This window comes from Zootoca vivipara, chromosome 1, assembly GCF_965207765.1.
Source record: "Zootoca vivipara chromosome 1, rZooViv2.hap1.1, whole genome shotgun sequence".
NCBI lineage: Eukaryota > Metazoa > Chordata > Lepidosauria > Squamata > Lacertidae > Zootoca > Zootoca vivipara.
In genome coordinates, this window is record NC_142582.1 from 49,662,979 (window position 1) to 49,685,795 (window position 22,817).

The window sequence follows — 22,817 nt, forward strand, 5'->3', positions numbered from 1 at the left end:
GGTGAGAGCAGCCAGCCCTGTGACACGTTCTCTTCACACAGGTAGACACTTGATTGCGCTGTGAAGAAAAGGGCTTGTTTAATTATACCCTTTAAAGATAGAATCTGTCTGCTGGCCTTACAATCAAGACTTTTACCATTTAAAATACGTATTTGCCATTAGGTAAATGTTGTGCCTGGCCTTGTTTCTCTTTCAGGCTATGGCAAAGTCTCGCGAGCTGAAGTGGTTTTTACCGACCACCGCAAAAGTATCTGGCTCTTCCACACTGACCACGCTCCTCTTTTGGAACAGGGGTACGCGTCGGAATATCACATCATAACTGACCAAGTAGCCATCGTTGTACATGTATAGCTTGTGGTCATTGGGGTTGTAGTTTATGCTTTGCGGTGTGCCTGTGAGCTTTTCCAGGATGATGTCCATAGTGCCTTCTGTGGCCGTGTTAGTGTCGTATTTGTAAAAGATCTTCTCCTTGTGGTCACTCTCCCGCATCAAGGCATACATCACCCCACAGATCATGAAGGTGCCGGTTGCCTTAGGCTTGTACAGTGAAGTTTGCCACGACTTGACTATTGTCAGAGTATTGGGATCCAGCTGCCCAATCTTTATTTTCCCCTTGCTTTTTTCCGAGGAGTAAATGATCCACAGTCCATTCTCATCCCCGGAGAAATCAAAGTCCTGCCAATTGACACCATTATAAGAGTACCAGTTGTTGAACACGGCGTCTTCGACGACCTTGCGCTGGACCTTGTTGGTTGCCAAATCCAGCTTGCACAGGTTCCTGGAGTTGTAGCAGTTGTAATAGAAGCTGCCGTTGTACAAAATGGTTCCGCTTCCCTGCCCGCAGTTGATGTAGTTCCAGGTGAACCCAACAAATTGAGAAAGGGTTTTCTCTATTTGGTTTTTGTAGAGCAGCAGTTCGGAATAGGAGTTGTAGATGCGGTAGGTTTCCAACAAACGCTCGTCTGTGTTGAGCGGGGCAACCCAGTATTTATCCGGATTCTTGTTTCCAACAGCAAAGTCCTTTCCCCAAGCTCCGAATTTGTAGCTTAAACCTCGCCAGTTGAGTTTCACTATAAGTGGCTTGCTAATGTTTAACATCACCTTGTTGTCGCATTTACCTGCCAGAGAATAGAAAGGGAATTACTTTTGTTCATGGCTCCTCTTGGCATGTTTTTCTCCGCCTTCAAACTGCTCCGAGGTTTGTATTTGTTTTTGCTTTTTTACAATCAAGCGGTGCATAAATTTTACAAGATCATCTTTGTTTTCTGTGACCATGTTAGGCATTCTGCTGGTTTCAAAAGCTCTGCCAAATTTTATCCCACTGCGTTTAGAAAACAGGTCAGGCCCCCAACCCAGACTCCCCTGCCCTGCCGTGTTTTCTCTGCATAATGCTTCCTAATTCCTCCTCTGTACTGTCATTGATCACCTGTTCATTACATGTTTGCCTTCCAAAGTTCTCAGTAAAGCAGGTGGTCATCATCCCTTTGGGGGCTCATTTGCAAACCTGAGAACTGCCGTGAGCACTAAGCACAAGCACATGCTGCATTCTATTCTACTAAATGCTTCTTTCAAGTCTAATGTCAAATGGCATGGGGGACCCTGTGGCACCAGAAGGGCCCTGCAGGCCTCTTTATAATATAAAGAACTATTAAGTGGGAGGTAATCCAGTAATTATTAGGAAATTCCTTTTACCCTGATCTCTACCAGGACAGACTAAGAAGTGATCTAGTGAAAGAGCTCAAGGCTTAAATGACCGTAAAGTTTTCCTGGGTCAGGTGGTGCCTCAAAAAGCTCGCTAAGGATGTGCCAGTTATGAGAAGAAGCTGGGTTAAGTTTGTGGGGTGTCCAGACTGAAACAAGCCTTCTCGGTGGTGGCTCCCCATTTGTAGAGCGCTTTCCCCAGGGAGGCATGCCTGGTATCGTTACAGTATCTGCTTTTAGGTCCCAGGCAAAAACATTTTTTTATTCTCCTAGGCTTTTGGCCCTTGATTTGGGAGAGTACTTAAATATGTTTGTGGTGTCTTCTTCCACTCACATTTTTAGTGGGGCAGATTGACTTGGATCTGCTTTTATATACAACAAGCATTTTATGTTGTGATGTTATCCTTGTTCTTAGATTTGTTTTTAATGGTGGTTTTTACAGCGCAAGCTGCTTTCGGTCACTTTTGTGAAAAAAGCAACACATAAATGTTAATACTGGTGACGGTGATAATGGTGATAATGATGATGATGATAATAATGTAGCTCATAGACAAGCCAACGTAAGGAGTCTCCAAGGAAGTTCCAGCCCACAATCACACAGTAGGACTCACCAAACTCTGGAGTCCAGTTTCCAGAGGCAGAGAGGCCAGAATTGGGATTTCTAAGAGAGTCTTCGCAATCGGCCAGTTGTTTCTTGAGAGAGGCTATTTCCCTATGTGTCAGCAACACTTTGTTGTCATCAAACTTTTCTAGTTCCCACACAATACTGGAGATATTGGAGACCTGAAACATATTAGCACATGTTTAATATAGCCCCAAGCAATTTTCTACTGCAGCATCTCCCTGTGTGTTGTGGTAGTAGATGTGTTTGACAACTTCATGAGTGATTGAATGAGAGACAGTAAAGCATGCACACACACGAGAGAGAGAGAGAGAGAGAGAGAGAGAGAGAGAGAGAGAGAGAGAGAGAGAGAGAGAGAGAGAGATGATGTAAGATGGGGAGTTTGGAAAGTAGGAAGTTAGTGGAGTCAGAATTACTGCTGGAAGCTCCTTTAAACAGTCCTGGCAATGTTACCAAGTACCGGTACCTCTCTTGTTAATGTATAGATTAAGCATGAGACTCTTAATCTCTGGGACATGTGTTCGAGCCCCACATTGGGCAAAAAGATCCTGCATTGCAGGAAGTTGGGCTAGATGACTTTTGCGTTCCCTTCCAACACTATAATTCTATGACCCAGGGACATTGACTGATTGTTCTTAATAGCTGGATCTTCTTCAAGGTTACTGAATGGCTGGGAAATATCTCAAAGGTGCTAAGGGGGCATGCCTTTATTTCTCAAATCCTACACACACACACACACACACACACACACACACACACACACACACACCAGCTAAGCATCATACAATAAAGATGTACTATGTGTGAAAAGAACCTGCAGTTTTCACAAAAATTCAAAACCCTGAACAACTTGGGTCCAGGATGTCTTAAGGCCTGCCTGAGCCCTTATATCTCAGCCCATCACTGAGATCAACCAGAGGCTCAATTGGCTTCAACCAGAAATTGGGCAGTTAGTGTCCTGGGAACTGTAGTTTACACCGCCCAGAGCTACAATTCCCAGTACCTTTCACAAAACACATTTCCTGGGGGATTCTCTGGGGGAAGCCATGTGCTTCAAATGTATGGTGTGGATGTTGCCTAAGGGAATGCCCTTAGAATCCTCCTTGAGATCAGGAAACCTGCTAGTACTGGTTTTCCAATTGCAGGGAGGATCTACGGTATGCTCAGCCACTGAGTCCCCTTTTCAGACCTCCTCATTCAATGTTTGTATGTCAGAGGAGGGGCAGTGGGGATGCTGTGGGTGGAGATGTGAGTGCATGGCCCCAACTCCCCTCCACATGCTATTCTCACCCACTTTTGAAGAACATTTGAACAGGACTTAGGTGCATCTAGTCATTAAGTTTAGGTATGCATGAATATCTCACTGTTTGAATTCCAAAGGATTGCACTTTTGTGAGCTTAAGCTTTCTGCAAGAAGTCATTGCAAGCACTTGCAAAAGGCTTGAAGGCACTTGTGTTCTGCACGGCCTCCCACCTCACTTCCCTGTCCTCAATTGCTAAGAAATCACCTTTGAGGCCACGAAAGAGGGTAGTGGTTGTGGCAGCAGGTGCTCAAAGAGCCTTGGCAGGGCATTCTTTGGCACAGGGATGGGCTTGGTACTACTAAGTTAGTAGGACTACCAGTCCCAAAATCCCTGATGAAAATGATGCTTGGCTCCATCTTACATGCAAGAGCAGAGGTTCTTGCTTTTGCTCACAACATTCTTAATTAGGTCCATGAGCCATGGGAATGTTGAAAGTGTCTGGTTTTTTAAAAATAAAAAATGGGGAGAGGTAAGGAAGGAATAACCTCTTTTGAGACTTTATGCTAGAGGTAAGCATTAAAATAGGCAAAATTCTCATCCAATAATAATAATAATAATAATAATAATAATAATAATAATAATAATAATAATAATTTATTATTTATACCCCGCCCATCTGGCTGGGTTTCCCCAGCCACTCTGGGCGGCTTCCAACAGAAAAATAAAACACAGTAATCTATTAAACATTAAAAGCCTCCCTGAACAGGGCTGCCTTCAGATGTCTTCTAAAAGTCTGGTAGTTGTTTTCCTCTTTGACATCTGTTGGGAGGGCGTTCCACAGGGCAGGCGCCACCACCGAGAAGGCCCTCTGCCTAGTTCCCTGCAACTTGGCTTCTCACAATGAGGGAACCGCCAGAAGGCCCTCGGTGCTGGACCTCAGTGTCCGGGCAGAATGATGGAGGTGGAGACGCTCCTTCAGGTATACTGGACCGAGACCATTTAGGGCTTTAAAGGTCAGCACCAACACTTTGAATTGTGCTCGGAAACGTACTGGGAGCCAATGTAGATCTTTCAAGGCCAGTGTTATGTGGACTTGGCGGCCGCTCCCAGTCACCAGTCTAGCTGCCGCATTCTGGATTAGTTGTAGTTTCCGAGTCACCTTCAAAGGTAGCCCCACATAGAGCGCATTGCAGTAGTCCAAGCGGGAGATAACCAGAGCATGCACCACTCTTGCTAGACAGTCTGCAGGCAGGTAGGGTCTCAGCCTGCGTACCAGATGGAGCTGATAGACAGCTGCCCTGGACACAGAATTGACCTGCACCTCCATGGAAAGCTGTGAGTCCAAAATGACTCCCAGGTTGCGCACCTGGTCCTTCAAGGACACAGTTACCCCATTCAGAACCAGGGAATCCTCCACACCTGCCCGCCTCCTGTCCCCCACGAACAGTACTTCTGTCTTGTCAGGATTCAACCTCAATCTGTTAGCCACCATCCATCCTCCAACCGCCTCCAGGCACTCAGACAGGACCTTCACTGCCTTCACTGGTTCTGATTTGAAAGAAAGGTAGAGCTGGGTATCATCCGCATACTGATGAACACCCAGCCCAAACCCCCTGATGATCTCTCCGAGCGGCTGCATGTAGATGTTAAAAAGCATGGGGGAGAGGACAGAACCCTGAGGCACCCCACAAGTGACAGCCCAGGGGTCTGAACACTCATCCCCTACCACCACTTTCTGAACACAGCCCAGGAGGAAGGAGCGGAACCACTGTATAACAGTGCCCCCAGCTCCCAACCCCTCTAGACAGTCCAGAAGGATGTTATGGTTGATGGTGTCAAAAGCCGCTGAAAGATCCAGCAGAACTAGGAAACAGCTCTCGCCTTTGTCCCTAGCCCGCCGGAGATCATCAACCAGTGCGACCAGGGCAGTTTCAGTCCCATGATGAGGCCTGAACCCCGACAGGAAGGGATCCAAATGGTCCGCTTCTTCCAGGCGTGCCTGGAGTTGTTCAGCAACCACTCGCTCAATCACCTTGCCCAAGAATGGAAGATTTGAGACTGGGCGATAGTTGGCCATATTAGCCGCATCTAAAGATGGTTTTTTAAGAAGAGATTAATGACCGCCTCTTTCAGCGGGTCTGGGAAGGCTCCCTCATGGAGAGAAGCATTTACCAACCCGCGGAGTCCATCGCCCAGCCCTTCCCGACTCGCTTTTATTAGCCAGGATGGGCAAGGGTCAAGGAGACAGGTGGTTGGTTTCACTCGTCCACGCAGCCTGTCCACATCCTTGGAGGTAACAGATTGAAATTGATCCCATGAAACATGACTAGACAGGGCTCCAGCACTCTCCCGCCCCGGCCCTGCTCCCACGGTGGAGTCTACCTCCCTCTGAATCTGAGCAACTTTATCTGCAAAAAACTTTGCAAAAGCATTGCAGGAGATATTGGGGTCCCTATCAGGCCCCGATGCCGAAGGTGGTTCGGATAGATTGCGAACCACCTGGAACAGTCCTCTGCTGCTGTTTTCTGCAGATGCGATAGAAATGGCGAAGAAGGTCCTCTTCGCCGTCGCTATTGCCACTTGGTAGGCTCGAAGTTGAGCTCTAGCCCGTGTTCGGTCAGATTCAGAATGAGTTTTCCGCCACCAGTGCTCTAGCCATTCCTGGCGACTGTTTCATCACCCTCAGCTCTGGGGACATAGCTGCCAAGTTATCCCTTTTTTAAAGGGATTTTCCCTTATGCTGAATAGGCTTCCTCGCGAGAAAAGGGAAAACTTGGCAGCTATGTCTGGGGAAAACCACGGGGCTGTCCGGGCTCCATGCAATCAGAGAGGGCGCTTCAGAGCCAAACAGTCAATAGCCCTGTTTAACTCCACATTCCAGCGGGCCACCAGGGAATCGGCTGAGAGGCCATCAACATGGGATAAAGCATCCCCTACCACTCTCTGGAAACCATTTGGATCCATTAAGTGGTGGGGGCGGACCATCCGAATAGGTCCCACCTCCCTGCAGAGGGGAAGGGTCGCGGAGAAGTCCAGTTGCACCAGGTAGTGATCTGACCTATGTTTTCCTGCTCCCTGAAGCAGCTCTCTAGCCATGGAAAACTCAGCATTGCGCAGAAATATTTTAAAAGTTTCCTTTGAGAGCCCCAAACAGTCCCCCAAATGCCCTTTCTAAAGCAGGTTTGAATCTTCCCAAACAGGAGCACCACTCTTAGTGTATTCGGTACAATGTCCAAGCACAATTCAAACTTCTGTGCTCCCAAACGTTTTGTACCTACCTGATCGGATAAAGCTGCAATGCCCACACCAGCTTCACTTAGAGCTTGAGACAGATCCCGAGCCCATCGCTTCGTATTATTAATTTTTTCTAGGATGTCTTTATAAGCTTCATCGTCCTTGACACCTTCCATCTCAATCTTCTCCACTGTTGCGGTTAATTTCTTCATAGTTTCATTAAATGCTGCCAAGTCTGTCTGGAGTTTCATAACCTAAAGAAATTTGCAGGACACACACTTAGCAGGATACTGAAAACATCTTTCCACAAATCATGAACAACCATTTCATTACAATTGTTGCTTCCACGCTTGTCCTTTTCTCTGGAACAACCATTCTTTTATCACTCAGTTTTGAAGGTGTATCCAGACAATGAGTAGACTTCAACTTTGCGCTTTCACAAACATTAGGGTGGGGAGAGGGGAGAACTCGGAGCACTTCTGTGACTGACAAGTTTAGTTTATAGTGGGTGGTGGTGGACTATCTTACCAGGGCTATCCAGTAACAGTGGTTTGAAGGAAGGGTTAACATGCCTTGCAAGAGCCACATTCTGTCACACACACACACCCTCACCAGTAACATTCCCCTGTGTAGTGTTGCCAGCTGCTGGAAACAGTCAGAACTAGACAGAATTAGTGTTTCAAGGCAGGGAATAAATATTTGGCATGCTGTCTACGTGCCTTACCTTGAGCGCCTCTTCTTCAGAAATACCAGTCAGGTTCTTGTAAGCGTTTTCCAGGATAACCATCAGATGTGAAGGGAAAGTAGTGTCGGGGAGCTCTATGCTGCAGATACATTTATTGTCTTCATCATAACTTTCTATTGGTCCATCGTGGAAGATGATCTGATCTGCAGCAACCTGGGGTGATGGGTGCAGAAATACAAACGGGATGCTTTATCACTTGATTGAGCCCTTTCTCATAACCTGATAGTCAACTAAGGTCAGGATAGTTTCCTGAGAACAGCAACCAGTCCCCACCACATCCTTTAGCCAGCAAATGCTCCCCCTTCAGCACTAAGCTGAGCCTTCTACATTGTGTTTTTTGGGCAAAGTCTCTTCCAACAGATTGTACTGAGTCTAGGTAGTTACCATTTGAAAGAGTAAAGCTTCTAGTTCATTTGGCCTATTAGCTGATTGCTTTCCTACAGCCTCAATCCGCTCCGTTCAAACTACGCATGCTGGTGCTAAACCACAATCCCTTCTCACTCTACTCTCCTGCCCTTCCCATCCCACCGGAGTATATCCACTACACCTTTATATTCGAAGCACATTCCTTCCCTCAATGAATTCTAGCTACTGCAGTTTTTTAAGGGTTGCTGGGCATTGTAACTCTGCAAGGAGTAAAGGACAGTGCCTAGAAGCAGAATATGCTTTAAAGGTATATATGCAGCTTAAGTAACTTGCTTTAGTACTAAGTTCTGGTTGCATCTCATGTGATTCCTGAACAAAAACATTGTTTCACAACATTGAATGAAATGCAAGAATATCCCAACCCATGTCATGCCTTCTTTGCTCCCACATGTCTTTGCATTGTTTTATGCTCTTTATACCACCAAGTAGGAATTATTGCATTTAAAACCCTGTTTGATGTGTCAAAGCCAAAGGGAAATAATAATTTGTTTTCTCCTATGTCTTGGGCTCTTGGGGTGCTTCCAGATGGGTGTTTATTGTGGGGTCATAGAATTGTAGACTTGGAAGGGATTCCAAAGGTCATTTATTCCACCCCTGCTATGCAGGAATCACAGGTAAGTGTTCCTCATTCATGCATGGAATAATTTTCACAGCATCCCCGGTACATCAGCATCAGATTGTTAGCCTGTATTTCCCTCCTAGTTAATCTGGATTTATCCTTGCTACAGAAAATCTGGTAAGTTAAAAAAAACACCACTACATTGGTGATATCTGAACAACCCATTTACAATATTAAGCCACTTTCTGGAAGTACTACATTTTGAAGGGTGGGTTGGGGTATCTAGGGATTTCAAAGGCAGGATTGATGTCCAAGGGAATTTCCGAAAGGCAGCACTTTGTCCTGGATCTTAGGCAAGTCAATCGAAAAATCATGTGTTTGGGGCATTTTTGTAAAAAAAAAAAAAAAACCCCAACAACAACAATTTCCGGGGTGTCCTGGTTTTTACTTTTTGAAAAATGGCAACCCTAGATTATCTCACTTCCGCCAGCTGGTTAGCATTCCCTCTCTGGACAAAATACTCACCAAGTAAGCCACAGCGAGGCACAGGAGCAGCCCAAACATGCTAATTGTTTCAGAGGGTTTGCTAAGTTGGTCTGGGAAGTTTTTGTTGAACCCTCTTTATAAAAGGGACGGCACTGGGGGAAGGAGTAGAATGAGCCAGAGTGGAATTTCCTGGGATTGGACTGGATTTTATGAACATTTCAAATTGAGTTTTGTTTGCACACTGATCTGCCCCTCTGAGGAGGTGTTTAGGCCCAATCAGATAAAATAAGAATATGTGTGAGTGGGCTACAAGAAGTCTTCATGTGCTCTGTGCCTCCTCTGCCTCTGTTAGGACCACATTTTGAAATAAAGAACAAAGAACACTGGAATATTTTAATGCCTCAGATTTTACCCTGATCCGGTCCTCCTTGCTAGGCCTTGAAGGATAAAAACGTGGGCCAGAAAACAAAAAAATACACATGGTGGGATCCAGTCGGTGTACCTGTGCTCGTGGAAGGGCTTTGGGTCTGGGAGAGATGTCCATGGTGCCCAATGGAGGAGGAGGGAATGGCAGTTTTTGCTAGTTCTCCCTGCACCTCCAAATAATCCGTTCCAGGGGGTTGAAGAACCTCTAGAACACAGAGAATTGATGAACTCCCCACCTCTTCCATTATCAAATGCCTTCTCTGTGAGTAGAAATGTATCAAATGGAATCCACCTCACACATCACATCGGCTCCGTACTCCACATGTGTCATGGCGAAAACCCACTATTTCAGGCAATTATTATATACCATGCAAACATATTATCAGGGCTCCCCCCAAAAAAACCCCACCATTTGGGGTACTCTCATTTTCACTCAAGAAAATCACCATTTTATAGTTCAAATTGGGGAAAATATAAACAGTAAATTACGAAAGTACAAAGATTCACAAAATGTTTAGGGGTATGCATACCCCTGCATACCATGGCAATTCCATGAATGCCAAGCAAACCTAAGTCCATAACCTATTTCTGAAGGCTAGTCCCTCATCCCTGCCAGCCAAGATTATGATTAAAAACACGGAATGGATATTGAGCTGAATAGAATGCATTTGTTAATTTGGTGCCCAGATTTAATGGGGGAAAGAGCTGATTAGTCAGCTTGAAAAATACTGGGATTCTAAGGATGTCATACCATTCACATTTGCCTGAGCTGGGAGTAAGGTCCATTGAACTCAGCAAGGCTCACTGCCCTTCTGAGTATAGGATTGCACTGTAGATTCCATAGAAACTCTGTTGATACTTCCTTACTAGTTTCATTATATTTATTAAACATAACACCGATTGTCCATTACTAATCACTATTTTGAATGGAGAGAACTTCCTACACATTATGTGTGCATGGGATATTTTTAGAAGAAGCTCACTGTTTGTTCTGTTCCTGGTGCCAATAGGTACTCATTGCAGGGGAAACCTGGCTATCTATGGAAGCATAGACAGTATGTACTAGCCCAGGGTTGCTTACAGTTATTGGAACTGCTAGCTAACTTCAAAAGGACTGAGAAGCTCTTTATTGTGACTTGGCTTGGAGATCTGGCAATGCTGCTTCCTACAGTGAGTGAAACTTACTGCAAAGGCAACAAAGCAGAGATAACTTGTGACCATTATGTCTAACCTGTGCTCTTATCTATTAGATGTAAGAAATGTTTTGTAAGACACAAGGCACACAACCCCATCAGGATTTAATATAAAATATCAGAAATGGAGGCAGTGAGAGATTTTACTTTCTTGGGCTCCTTGATCACTGCAGATGGTGACAGCAGTCACGAAATTAAAAGACGCCTGCTTCTTGGGAGAAAAGCAATGACAAACCTAGACAGCATCTTAAAAAGCAGAGACATCACCTTGACAACAAAGGTCCGTATAGTTAAAGCTATGGTTTTCCCAGTAGTGATGTATGGAAGTGAGAGCTGGACCATAAAGAAGGCTGATCGCCGAAGAATTGATGCTTTTGAATTATGGTGCTGGAGGAGACTCTTGAGAGTCCCATGGACTGCAAGATGATCAAACCTATCCATTCTGAAGGAAATCAGCCCCAAGTGCTCACTGGAAGGACAGATCGTGAAGCTGAGGCTCCAATACTTTGGCCACCTCATGAGAAGAGAAGACTCCCTGGAAAAGACCCTGATGTTGGGAAAGATTGAGGGCACTAGGAGAAGGGGACGACAGAGGATGAGATGGTTGGACAGTGTTCTCGAAGCTACGAACATGAGTTTGACCAAACTGCGGGAGGCAGTGGAAGACAGGAGTGCCTGGCGTGCTCTGGTCCATGGGGGTCCCGAAGAGTCGGACAGGACTAAACGACTAAACAACAACAACAAATCACTAAGATGGTTCCCCCACTTTTATTAGCGGGGTGTGCCTGGCACTGCCTGTGGATTTTTAGAAACCTGTTGTTGTTGTTATTTTTAAACAGATAGTGTAATTTGTTAGTTTATACATGTCACACTAAAAATTGGGTGAAGTCATGTTTTGGTCTGCCATCATGATTCAAGATGGTGTCCAGGAAGCTTGTGTAGAGTGGGGGGAGCCAGGCATACCTGCCCCGGGCCTCAGAGGGCTAAGCCGGCTGGGGGGGCAGGGCAGGGGCTTGCTGGACATACACTGTCATGACAATAATACCCCATTCCTCCCAGCCAACTGGGGACTTCTGCCATGGGTCTCAGACAAGCTCTGCACAGGCCTGGCATCCAGCATCCAAACATTGCCAAAGATTGCTGCTCCCATCTTGGGAACCCTTGTGCAACATTTCATTATGATCTCGACAGATGACTGAACCTGTGCCAAAAATGGGCAAAGTCACACCAAAATAATGTCTTGGTTCACAATTTTCATTCAGAATGGTGCCCAGCACCCAAACATCAATGTACACCCTCACTCTTCCCACCTTGGAAATACTTGTGTCGAATTTAGGGATGACGTCTCAAGAGGGAATCAAATCTATGTCACACCAAAGTGAGGTATCAGTCCACCATCTTGATTAAAAATGGCGTCTTGTGTCTAAACAGTGACAAAGTCCACTGCCGCCCACATGCCAAGTTTGACAATGATATTTCAAGAGGCAGCCTATATTAAAAAAACACAAGCCAAGTCATGCCATAGTGATGTTTTGGTCCACATTCTTGATTCAAAATGGTGCCCAGCCCCCAAAAGGTAATGGAGTCTACCACCCCCACCTCAGGAATCCTTGTGCCGGGTTTGATGGTGAGATTTCAAGAGGTGGTCAAATATTTCCTCCCAATGCAGAGGAATGGGTGGGTAAGATTGGACACAGAAAGAAAGGTGATGTTTTTAAAGGTTAGATATTTGGACAATTATGATTCCTCCTGAGGACTGCTTGCATCTCTTGGCCACACAAACACACACACACACACTTTAATTCCCCTTATTCATGAAGGGGAAAGCGAGAAGCACTATCATAGGAATCAATGATGACAATAAATCCTCTCCGTCATAGAGCACCCAATGCACTGAAAGGATAATGCGGCAGGCAGCAAAACAGAGGGCGTCACTAGTAGTCCATCTGCACTCCCACTAGGTCAGTGTTCTTTAACTTTGGGTCCCCAGATATTCTTGGACTACAAAACCCACCATCCCCAGGTGGCTTAGCTAATGGCCATGGATGATGGAAGCGGTAGTCCAAAAACTTACGGACTGCAACATTGGGACAGCTGCCACCATGACAGCTCTTTTTTTCCTTCTTTTTAAGGAAGTGCTCAGTTTGAATAAGGATGACTTTGAGCAATGTGCTACTAGAAGAAATATGTAACAGAAGTAGACTAAGTTGCAAATAAGGAAAACATTAAGCAAAATACCAGATAAAAGCATTTTATTTGTAAAATATTTTTTTTTCAAATGAGAATGATGTGCCTCACCACTGCAATATTTTATTTTTTATTAAGACATTGGATGGCTTATGCAAGAAAACAGATCAGATTTTGTCCCATTCTTGAGTTTTGCTGTTGTGATAGTTGAACATTTGCTGCAGCCGAAGCAACCAATGAGAGAACCATGAACATACCTTTGGTAAGTATGTATGTGTTGTGTGCTGCATTTCTTTTTATAGATCATTGTGGCAGTTTGGGGAATGGGGGTAACAACACCCATGCTTCTTTGGTATCTACATATAATCCCTTTATTTACAAAAGATGTCTGCACTTCACCAACCTCAACATAGATTGCTTTGCTCACTGCACCTGCCTTCCCTCATGAAACTTTCCCTCGCTAACAGCATTCTGGCCTTCTTCCTTCGCAGTGTCTTGCCTTACTGGGGTCATAGGCATAGATTTTTCCTCCTGATTGGCACTGCTTTCTCTTTGGTGTGCTGAGTCTTGCTGCTGGTTACTATTTGAACTGGGCTGTCCCATGCTAACCAAAGCTGCCTCTCCCTCATGCACCATGCTTGGTCCTCCTATTTGTATGTTCGAATCCTGACCTTGCTCAACAGCAGGAGGCTCTCCTAACCTGCCCGCTCTGCGAGTTGTGAATGCGAGATTGTACCAAACAAGATAGCCATCATTGAACAAGTAGAGTTTCTGGTCATTGGGATTGTAATTTAAACTCTGCACATTAGGAAGAGGTTTCTCCATAAATATTTGTATGTTGCGTTCCTTAGATGTGTTGGTGTCGTACATGTAATATATTTCCTCATGAGTTGTGTTCTTTTTCCTGGTGGCATACAGGACCCCACAGATCATGAAGGCATTGGTCATGGTGACCTTTTGTTGTGTAGTATTCCAAGATGGCCCTACAGTCAAGGTGACAGGGTCTACTTTCTTGATGACTACATTGCCATTCGCTGCTGTGGAGCCATGAATAAGCCAGAGGCCCTTTTCATCTCCTGCCAAGTCCATGTCCTGATATTTTACACCCTTATAGGAAAACCAGTTATTGAAAGAAGTAGGATCCTGGTCCTTCAACTCCTGATGAGCCATTCGCATGTTAAATGGATCTGCCCTGCATAGGGCCCGACTATCCAAACAGTTGTAAAAAAATGAGCCATTGAAAAAAACCACCCCACCCCCCTGTCCACAATATTCACACTTATCGTCATTATTGAGGCTAAATTCCCGGATGGGGGAGTAAAGTAACATTTTTTTGTGTGAAGCATACAGGCGATAGTTCTCCATTGTGCGCCCATCTTGGTTGGCTGGGAAAACCCAATAGTAGTCTGAGAATTTGGTCCCCAGGGCAAAATCTTTCCCCCAGGATCCAGCTTTAAAATTTGAACCTTTCCAGTTGAGCTTCTCTAGAACTGGGTCACTGATCTTCTGTATCCCTTGATGGTCACATTTACCTGTAGGGGAATAAGGAGTGGGTTTATTTATTTTTATTATACCTAAATAACTGTGTCCTGCTTCTCTGCAAACTTAGGAGGGCTGAAGAGGAAGAATAAGAGTTCTCCTCCTGTGATGGCTGTTTGAAAAGTTGGCATGGTAATGTTAGTCCTTCCTGCATCCATTGTGCTAACCCTGAAAGGCCCTTTAAAGAGCTGCAGGGTGGTCCCATTTCTTCTAGAGTGGAATTTATTGCTGCCCACATATGGTTGGATGTGCTGCCATGCACCCTGAAGCTCCCATTTCCTTGCTAGGTCTCCATCCTTCTTAGTTCACACATGCCTTCCCAGAACCACTCAGGGAAGCTGCCCCTCCTACCTCCACAAACCAAAGATACTATCACCAGGGCAGCTATTACACAGTTGGAACTAAGCAACTATAAGAATAGCAAAAGTTATCTTTTTCTTGTTGAACATTCATGTATTTCAGTCTGGATAGACGAAGAATCCATTCATAAATATCAAATAATTGATATATCCCACTGTGTGTGGGTGTGGGTGAAATGAATAGAACAGTTACTTTGATTTTTTTTCTTCTTATAGATGTGCCAACCCTACTTCTGAGGAACTGTGCCTTTTCAGTAATCAGGGAAGGGAAGGCAAAGCCCAGAGGATTTCCTGTCAGCCAATCCCAAGAAATGAACCCTCCAGGAAAGAGTCTGAGTCCTCCCCTCACCCCAAATTCTTAGCTTCTCTCCTCTTCCTGGAGGGTGTAGGAGGCATGGGGTTAAGCTGGTCCATTTGGAGAGATGGGCCTGGGGAATCTCCCCCGCTTCTACTGCCCCCTCAAAGGCTGTTAGAAAGAGGCATGAATAGGACAGTGCAAATTACGCAAGCATGCAACTTGCATGACTGTGGGAAATGCTTGTCCATCTCATCAAGCTTCTGTTACTTGTATACCTTGAAGGGAATAATTAGGCATTGGGCATCAGTGATGTGCTGAGATACTAGCACAGTATGGGTAAAATGAACAGGATTTTTATTTGTACCCCGTTTCTTTACAGAAAATTCAAAGCTGTTCTTAACATAACATTTCTCTTCACCTTACTTCACTTGCTCCCTGAATAGCTCTAATGCTGTACAGACATCTGGGCCTTCCTGGTATGGGTCCCTTTTTAGAGTAGGACAATCATAAAAATAGCCCTGCCTCTCCTAAGTTATGGGTGATAATTGCCCTTTGTAAAGGTGTACATACACTCTTTGTGATCAGTTCAATGAAGAAAATGCTGCAGGTTGACCAACTGTGGATATACAAAAGCAGCCTTCCCTGCACTGGTGCACTCTATATAAACTGGACTACAACTCAGCTAGTTTGGACCTTGGTAACCTCTGCATTGTACTATTGCAATGCACTCAACATGGGGCTACCCTTAAGGTTGGTTCAGAAATTGTGCAGAATGCTGCAGTCTGGCAGCATATTACACCAATGCTGAAAGCTCTGCACTGGTTACCAATACATTACTGAGCTAAGTTCAAGGTTTGTGAAGCCCTAAATGGCCTAGGACTAGGGTATTCGAAGGCCTTCCTTATAAACCGGCCAGATCACTGTCTGCAAACATTTGTAGAAACCCCCCCTAATGATCCCATTCATCTTGTATTAATTTAGTTTCTATACAAGCTAAGGCTTTTAGTCTAGTGGCTCTAACCACTGATCATGGGGGCTGGAGCTGATGCGAGTTGTGGCCCAAAACATCTCAAGGGCATCTGTTTGGGGAAGACCATACACAAAAGCATGAATAGTGGTTGCCAAATCCCATCTCTTCAAATAACTCCAAAATGAAAGACATCAAACTTGTTCCATAACCCTTAACTGTGTTATCCGTATCACTACCTGAAATGCGTACGACTGCGGATTCTCTTGCTTAGCCCAAAGCAATAACATGGTTGATTATACTAACCAGTTGGTGATGACGATGGCGCTTTGGCAGTGTCTATGCCGGAGGCAAGGACAATTTCTTCCTCGCATTCCTGCAGCTTTTTCCGGAGAGCAATAATCTCACGTTGTGCTGTTAGTATGTTTTTTCTGTCAAACTGTTGCATTGTAGTTACTAATGTGCTGATATTGTTGATCTGAAATGCCAGACATAGAATAAGAACTGACTACCGTAGATTAGCTGTTTTGCACCATTTCCAAAGGAAATTATATGAATAGGAGCCAGTACTTGGGAACTGATGATATGGATAGATTTATCTTCAACCTGAGTTAAATGCTCCAGGGCTCAAGTGTTCCTACCTCGGATTGATCCTTGATCTTCTATACCCTCCATACCCCATGACCAGGAGCAGAAGATACCACCCTGTTAGCCAAACATATTGAGTCAGGGTCAGATGGGTCATAATTGTTCTCAGAGATTTGCTTCTGTTCCTGACATAGGGTGGGATTCAACTGAGTCCTGTCAGTGGAATGACTTATGCCTACACAATGGGGCTCCCCCCTCCCCCATCTCCATGTGCTCCCAACATTGGCTTGGGGTGATGGGAGAATCCCCCCAGAACAGTGCGCAGGTTGAATTTTGCCATGAAGGAACAACTGCCTTAGCACGTTATTGAATTCCTCCCATAACTTTCAATCGAAGTACCTGATACCCAGACCAATTACCGCTCCCACTCCATTAATTTTGAATCAAGAAAACAAGTATTCAATGCTAGTCCAACTCAGACCCATTGAAGTTAATATACATGACTGACCTAGGTTCACTAATTTCAGTGGATCTAATCTGTGTAGGACTTAGTTCTTAATGGCTTTCTAACTCATTGTGGATTCCAGTCCTTGAGGTCCCTTCACTGGCTTCCAGTATGCAATGAAGTATAAAGAAGTCAGCCTTACTGAGCCTCCGAAATAAAAAGAGGAAACTCTCCATCAACCTGCATGGAGCCCTCAAGGATCAATGCCAAGAAAGGTTTGCAGTTACCTTTTTCATCAAATCGTTAATTGTTAGATTAGTGCTGGGTGAGGTTGCATTCTTCTGCATAGAAATGGCTAGAGACACCACTGTCTGAATGTCATTGATAAGCTGCTGGAAATTCAGGTCATGGTGGGAGCCAAAGCTCTTTGCATATTTCACACGCTTCTCCAGGTCAGTGAGGTTTGTTGCTGTGTTATCTATGGATGCTTTGTCTAAAGCAATCTAGAAGCCAGGAAGACAAAAGGTCAGGTCACTTTGTTAGCCCAAGGGCTCCTATAGCTGCTCCATAGGAGCACTGCTGCACACTGGTGAGCCTGAGAGGTTGGTTGTGACTTTGTGTATTGCAGCTGTTTAAGTGTAAGGGTCAGGTGCAGATCTGTGGTTCTCTTCAGTTACCAACACCATACTGTAGGTTTCTAACTGGGTCAGAGTCATGATGCCACCCATCTGTGGCCATGTCTCTACACTGGCTGCAGTCGCCTTGTAATACTGCCATCAATTTGCGTCACATAACACTATGATGTGTATGGCTCATTATGTGAGGGTGCAGTTGATCTGTGAGTGTGTATCAGTTTTAGATCAGCTTAACTGTTCACCCCGTCACAGGGATTCGAACCGCCGACCTTCTGATCAGCAAGCCCTAGGCTCAGTGGTTTAACCACAGCGCCACCTGGGTCCCATTATGTTACTGTATCTTTATGATTAATGGAATCTATAGAGCAAACCCCTCAGTGAGCTTACTCGGTTAGAGAAGGTTAAGTTCAGTTGTTGGATGTTGTACATATATGGGTGTTTTCATGTTAATGAAATATCTGTTCTAAATTACAATACTTCATGTTGAAGACAAGACAAGACCTGGTACCAAAAAGGAAATACATTGTGCGAAGGTACTGTGGAATATTTGTGGATTCTGCATCCTTTATGTCTCTCCTATGAGGCAGCTGAGGTATAGTGAGAACCGAAGAAACTCCACTGTGGGGAAAGGCTTGGGGGCTTTTTAGTTTAGAAAAAAGGAAGTAGGGTGGAACCTTTTTTTCGCTCTCATAATTCTAGAACTTGGGGTCACCCAACAAAGATGAAAGTTGGAAGATCAAGGACAAACAATAGGAGGCATTTCTTCACACAGCACAAAGCTAAACTGTGGAATTTGCTAACACAAGAGAAAGTGATGGTCACCAACTTGGATGGCTTCTAAAAAGGGTGAGACATATTCACGGACAAAGCTATCAGTGATTGCTGGCCACAATGTTTACGTTTTCTCACCACTGTTGGAAGCAGTTGCTGGGAATCACATGTGGGAAAAGTGCTGTTGCACTTCTTGTGTCCTGCTTGTGCACTTCTTGTGTCCTGCTTGTGCACTTTTTGGCCTGATCCAGCATAGCTCCTCTTTTTATAATTTAAAATGTTTCTGGGACAGGGTGCACACCACTTCACCAATATGCTCATCATTGTTGCCAACATGACTGCTCCAATTGGTCACAAGTAGGCTTCTGTTGGAGCAGCTATCATGCCTGCTTGATTATTTCCTGCTGGCCAAAGTTGTCACCATGGTTAATGGGGGAGATAAATAGGGGGTTGTGTTTTTCATTGTATTTTGGAGATAGCTGGTATAGGCATCTTCTGTTTCAGCTTTTAAATGCCTGCTGAAAACTTTTCTATTCCATCAGGCTTATGCAGACAATTAAGGACACATCTTTCCACAATAGTAATATGGTTATAATTTTTTAACTTAGTTTTGATTGTATGTTTTTATGTATTGTTGCGAACTTCTTTGATATTTCTTAATGGATTAGCAGAATATAGATACTGTATTTGTATAACTGAATAAATATACGTACGCACTACAGTAGTCCTTGGGGACCTGTCATAATCCAACCAAGTAGACTTCTGTGGTGGCTTTCACTTTATTTATCATTCTCCATGACTGTGGAATTATAAGTATTTGATTACTGTAAACATTGCACCATTTAACTACTACCCCATGGTGATATAGTTGCTACTTACCTGGTTCATGAGATTCTGTAGCAATCCTGTCAAGTTGTAGAAGTTAGTCTCCAATGTTTCCACTTTTTCCACAGGGAAGATAATATCATTGACTTCTATGCTGCAAAGACACTGACCTCTTGCATCCTTCACACCTACTACTTGCCGAATATGGCCACCGTTGACTATGACCTGGTAAGGTAGATTGGAAGTAGGAAGGATGACTGGGGAAGTACTGTCAATCATTCTTGCAGCTTCCTCTCTGGCATCCAAATACAAATGCCATTAATGGATATGTTATTTACTTGCTTGGATCAAGAACAGTTCTGCAACAAATCTGATCAGCAGTTGCACCTTGAGTTGTCTTTACTCAAAAGTCTAGAGTCACATTCTATTTGATTTAAGGACTATAAATAATGGCGAATTTAACCTTTCTCTGAAGAACTTCCCTCAAGGATGAGCGCACCTCTGTCCTAAATTTAATAAGCATCCTTTTCCTAATACTAATTTGTATAATTTTGGTGACAGAGACCAGAGGTTTGTCCTGACATGACATTCTGTGGATCTCAGTCTCCAATTGTTATTTTCTTTAACCTATGAATGTTTGCAATCCTAGGATAAAAGGAGCCATGTAAATATATGGGAGGCTCCATTCATAATCCCAAAAGCAGTGGGCAGGGGTAGTACACCCTGTTTCACCACCTGAGGCAAAATGGGAACATGTTGCCCACAAAGCAGCAGCACCAGTGGGTTCTGGCGAGATCTTATGAGATTTTTCTGGAAGCCAGCACCACTACTGTTTCTCCACCAGCAGTGGAGTGGTTGGGTGGATGGGGTCCCCACAGGAGCATCAACTCTTGGGCTTCCATCACCCAAGGCAGCTACCTTCCCCCCCCCCCAGCCTTATTGGAGGGTCGGCCCTGGCAGTGGAACAAGTGTCAGCAGTGGGATTAATCAGTAGAATAAATGAAGGGTGTGGAGAAATATGGGTTGTGGAAAGAATATGCCATACCTCACTGTGACAGAAAATAGAATGCTTGATTCTATTTTTTTTAGTAGCAGTGTAGTCCTAACACACACCCAATGTTGATGGCTGGGGAGGATTAGGAGAGTTCATTGTGGACTCTCTGCTAGTAGAGGAGACTGCTGGTGGTGGTGTTGATGGCTCTACTACAGTGGATGACTCAGGTTTTGGCCTAGCAGGTGGGATGGCTCTCCCATAGGTCACTGGTGGTTCTCCTGCTGGTGGCAGCCTGAAGCAAGCCCCAAAGTACAATAATCAAGAGAGGGCATTGATGGTTTGGATCTTTTGGATCTACAGATCCCCTGATCCACTGCTTGACAGATCCTGTGATCCTTGCATCCCTCAGCTGCATCAGGCTGGAGATGGTGCAGCAAAAAAGAGTGAAAAACCATCTCCTACCTTCTGTCCTGGTCATTGTGAGCAGTAGGACTTTGGGTGGTATTCAACTAAGATTTATTCAGAGTAGACCTATGGAAATTAATGGACCTAATGTTGACAGCTTCATTAATTTTCAATTTTTAAAACCCCCTCATTTTTAAGCATTCCTCCTAACAAACAGATGTTTGTATGCAGTTTTGACTAATGTACACATTTTTCAAGCATTTCCCCCTAATATTTTTGCATTTTTGTATGTTATTTTCAGTAATACATTGTATGCACACTTTCACCTAATATACACATTTTTAAAAACATTAGTTGGAGAACCGCATCACAAAATTTGGACAAGTGTAAATTTTGAAAGATGACCGTGTTTTGGTGAATGTGAATTTGATAGATGCACCTTTAAATGCAAACTGAATCTAATTTCTCCCCATCTCTTGAGTAAACATGCACAAAGTTGGACTGCAAGAGTTAAACACAAATATAATCCAATTTGCTGTTTTAGACAACTATATTATACTTGAGAGTTACCTTGGTGGAAGCCTGCCCACCATCCTGCTTTTTATGTTTAATATCAAAAGATTCTACAAACTTGCTAGCCAGCTGAGTTCTGTGACTTCAGTCACAATTCTCCTTTGAAAAAATAGTGAAATGCCGGCTTGTTGTTTCTAACATCGCTCATTAAGAGTTGCAGCTAATTCTGTGCTTTTATCTTTCAGATTATGAACACCTCAGTTGTCAAATCACATGTATCAAATCTCTAGACAACTGCTCCTGCCTAGATGCAAAGGTCACCTGATGATGCGTTCCTCAGTATGCCCTTAACACCTGAGATGAGATGGGTGCTGGCCAGAGAGAAGATGTGATCAGCTGTACCATCCTATCTGTGCGATTCCCTCCTCAAGGAAATCCACCAGGTATCAACCTCACTATCATTTAGATGAAATGTAAGTTTATATTTTAAATATTTTAAATACTTGTTCTTTGGTTACTTGCTACATACAGTATTCTTTCAGCTTCTTTCCCTTGTTCTGCACACATATACAGTCCCCCTGTTCTTATTTAATTGTCTTAGTACAGTATTTCATTATCAGAAAATATCACTACTGCCTTGTATATCATGTCTGGGCAGATGTTTCTTCAACAGGGATTATATGTACAGGTAGGTAGCCGTGTTGGTCTGAGTCGAAGCAAAATAAAAAAAATTCCTTCAGTAGCACCTTAAAGACCAACTAAGTTTTTATTTTGGTATGAGCTTTCGTGTGCATGCACACTTCTTCAGATTCTTCAGGGATTATATGTGTGTTGTTTCATTCTGTTAGTTTTGCAGAAAGTCAATAGATTATTCTCCTCACCCTCTACAATGTAGCAAGGTCTTGCCACCCCAGGTCAGCCAGAAGCTATTTGAAGTATATACTGTACTTACAAAGGAAGCCACACAGAGCAGCTGTTGCAGAATTGTCTTCATCCTCACTGGAGTATGTGATGTTTGCATTGTGGGTTGTGCATACTTTATAGCAGGGAAGTTGATGGGAGGATGAACAGTACGATCCAGATTTGAATGGCTTCAGGGAAGGGACAAAATGTTACCATCTGTCATCTTGCTTGCATATGTATCTTTGATCTTGCTTGCAAATGATTATCTCCTCCTCTGTGTGCAATTAGGATTGATCAAATAAATGACTAAAGCTGATGGCTGTGTGTGCTATAGCTGGGCACCCCACGCTAAATCTCTCCTGCCTCCTTAAACTGGAAAAAAATGAAGTTCAAATGCCAGTCATTATCCTACTTTTAAACAGGGATAAGAAACTCGGGTTAGATTTCTGTCTTGATGCTAGATATACAAGAAAAGATTTTATGCATTTATCTGGTTGTGACTTGTTTAATCCAATAATATTACATGCATGATATGTACTATAAATCAGAAAGTATGTCTTTTTTCAAATGGTGATGATTTTGCCCAAAGGTCCCTCCTCCAGACTGGTGTTTTATTGTAGTTGTATTCAGCAATGTGTTCAAAATGTTCATGCCACAATAATAGTGCATTAGTGGTGAATTATTTATTCTGCTTATCAGTTGTTCCGTGATACTTCCCAATGCTACCTTATTATTGCTGTCTGGAGGAGCTA

At 43.9% G+C, this 22,817-nt stretch overlaps 2 protein-coding genes across 3 annotated transcripts; both read right to left on the reverse strand.

Moving 5' to 3' along the window:
* Positions 1-192: 192 nt before the first annotated feature.
* On the reverse strand, positions 193-9,095 carry LOC118082564 (olfactomedin-like). Its single transcript, XM_035110300.1, has 5 exons — positions 9,057-9,095; positions 7,526-7,699; positions 6,846-7,055; positions 2,313-2,484; positions 193-1,118 (listed from the first exon to the last, which is right to left on the reverse strand). The coding sequence occupies exons 1-5, from the start codon at positions 9,093-9,095 to the stop codon at positions 193-195; spliced, it is 1,521 nt and encodes a 506-aa protein (XP_034966191.1).
* A 3,776-nt stretch (positions 9,096-12,871) lies between these two features.
* LOC118082506 (olfactomedin-like) lies at positions 12,872-22,255 on the reverse strand. 2 transcript variants are annotated; one of them, XM_088663142.1, is made up of 6 exons: positions 22,115-22,175; positions 20,707-20,775; positions 19,305-19,475; positions 17,307-17,522; positions 16,293-16,464; positions 12,872-14,355 (listed from the first exon to the last, which is right to left on the reverse strand). In XM_088663142.1, exons 3-6 carry the CDS (start codon positions 19,311-19,313, stop codon positions 13,247-13,249), a joined length of 1,506 nt encoding a protein of 501 aa, XP_088519268.1. In that variant the 5' UTR covers positions 19,314-19,475; positions 20,707-20,775; positions 22,115-22,175; the 3' UTR covers positions 12,872-13,246. The 2 variants fall into 2 exon arrangements, with proteins under 2 accessions (XP_088519268.1, XP_034966064.2); XM_035110173.3 differs by lacking the exon at positions 20,707-20,775 and having other exon boundaries at positions 22,115-22,255.
* Between the last annotated feature and the right edge of the window lie 562 nt (positions 22,256-22,817).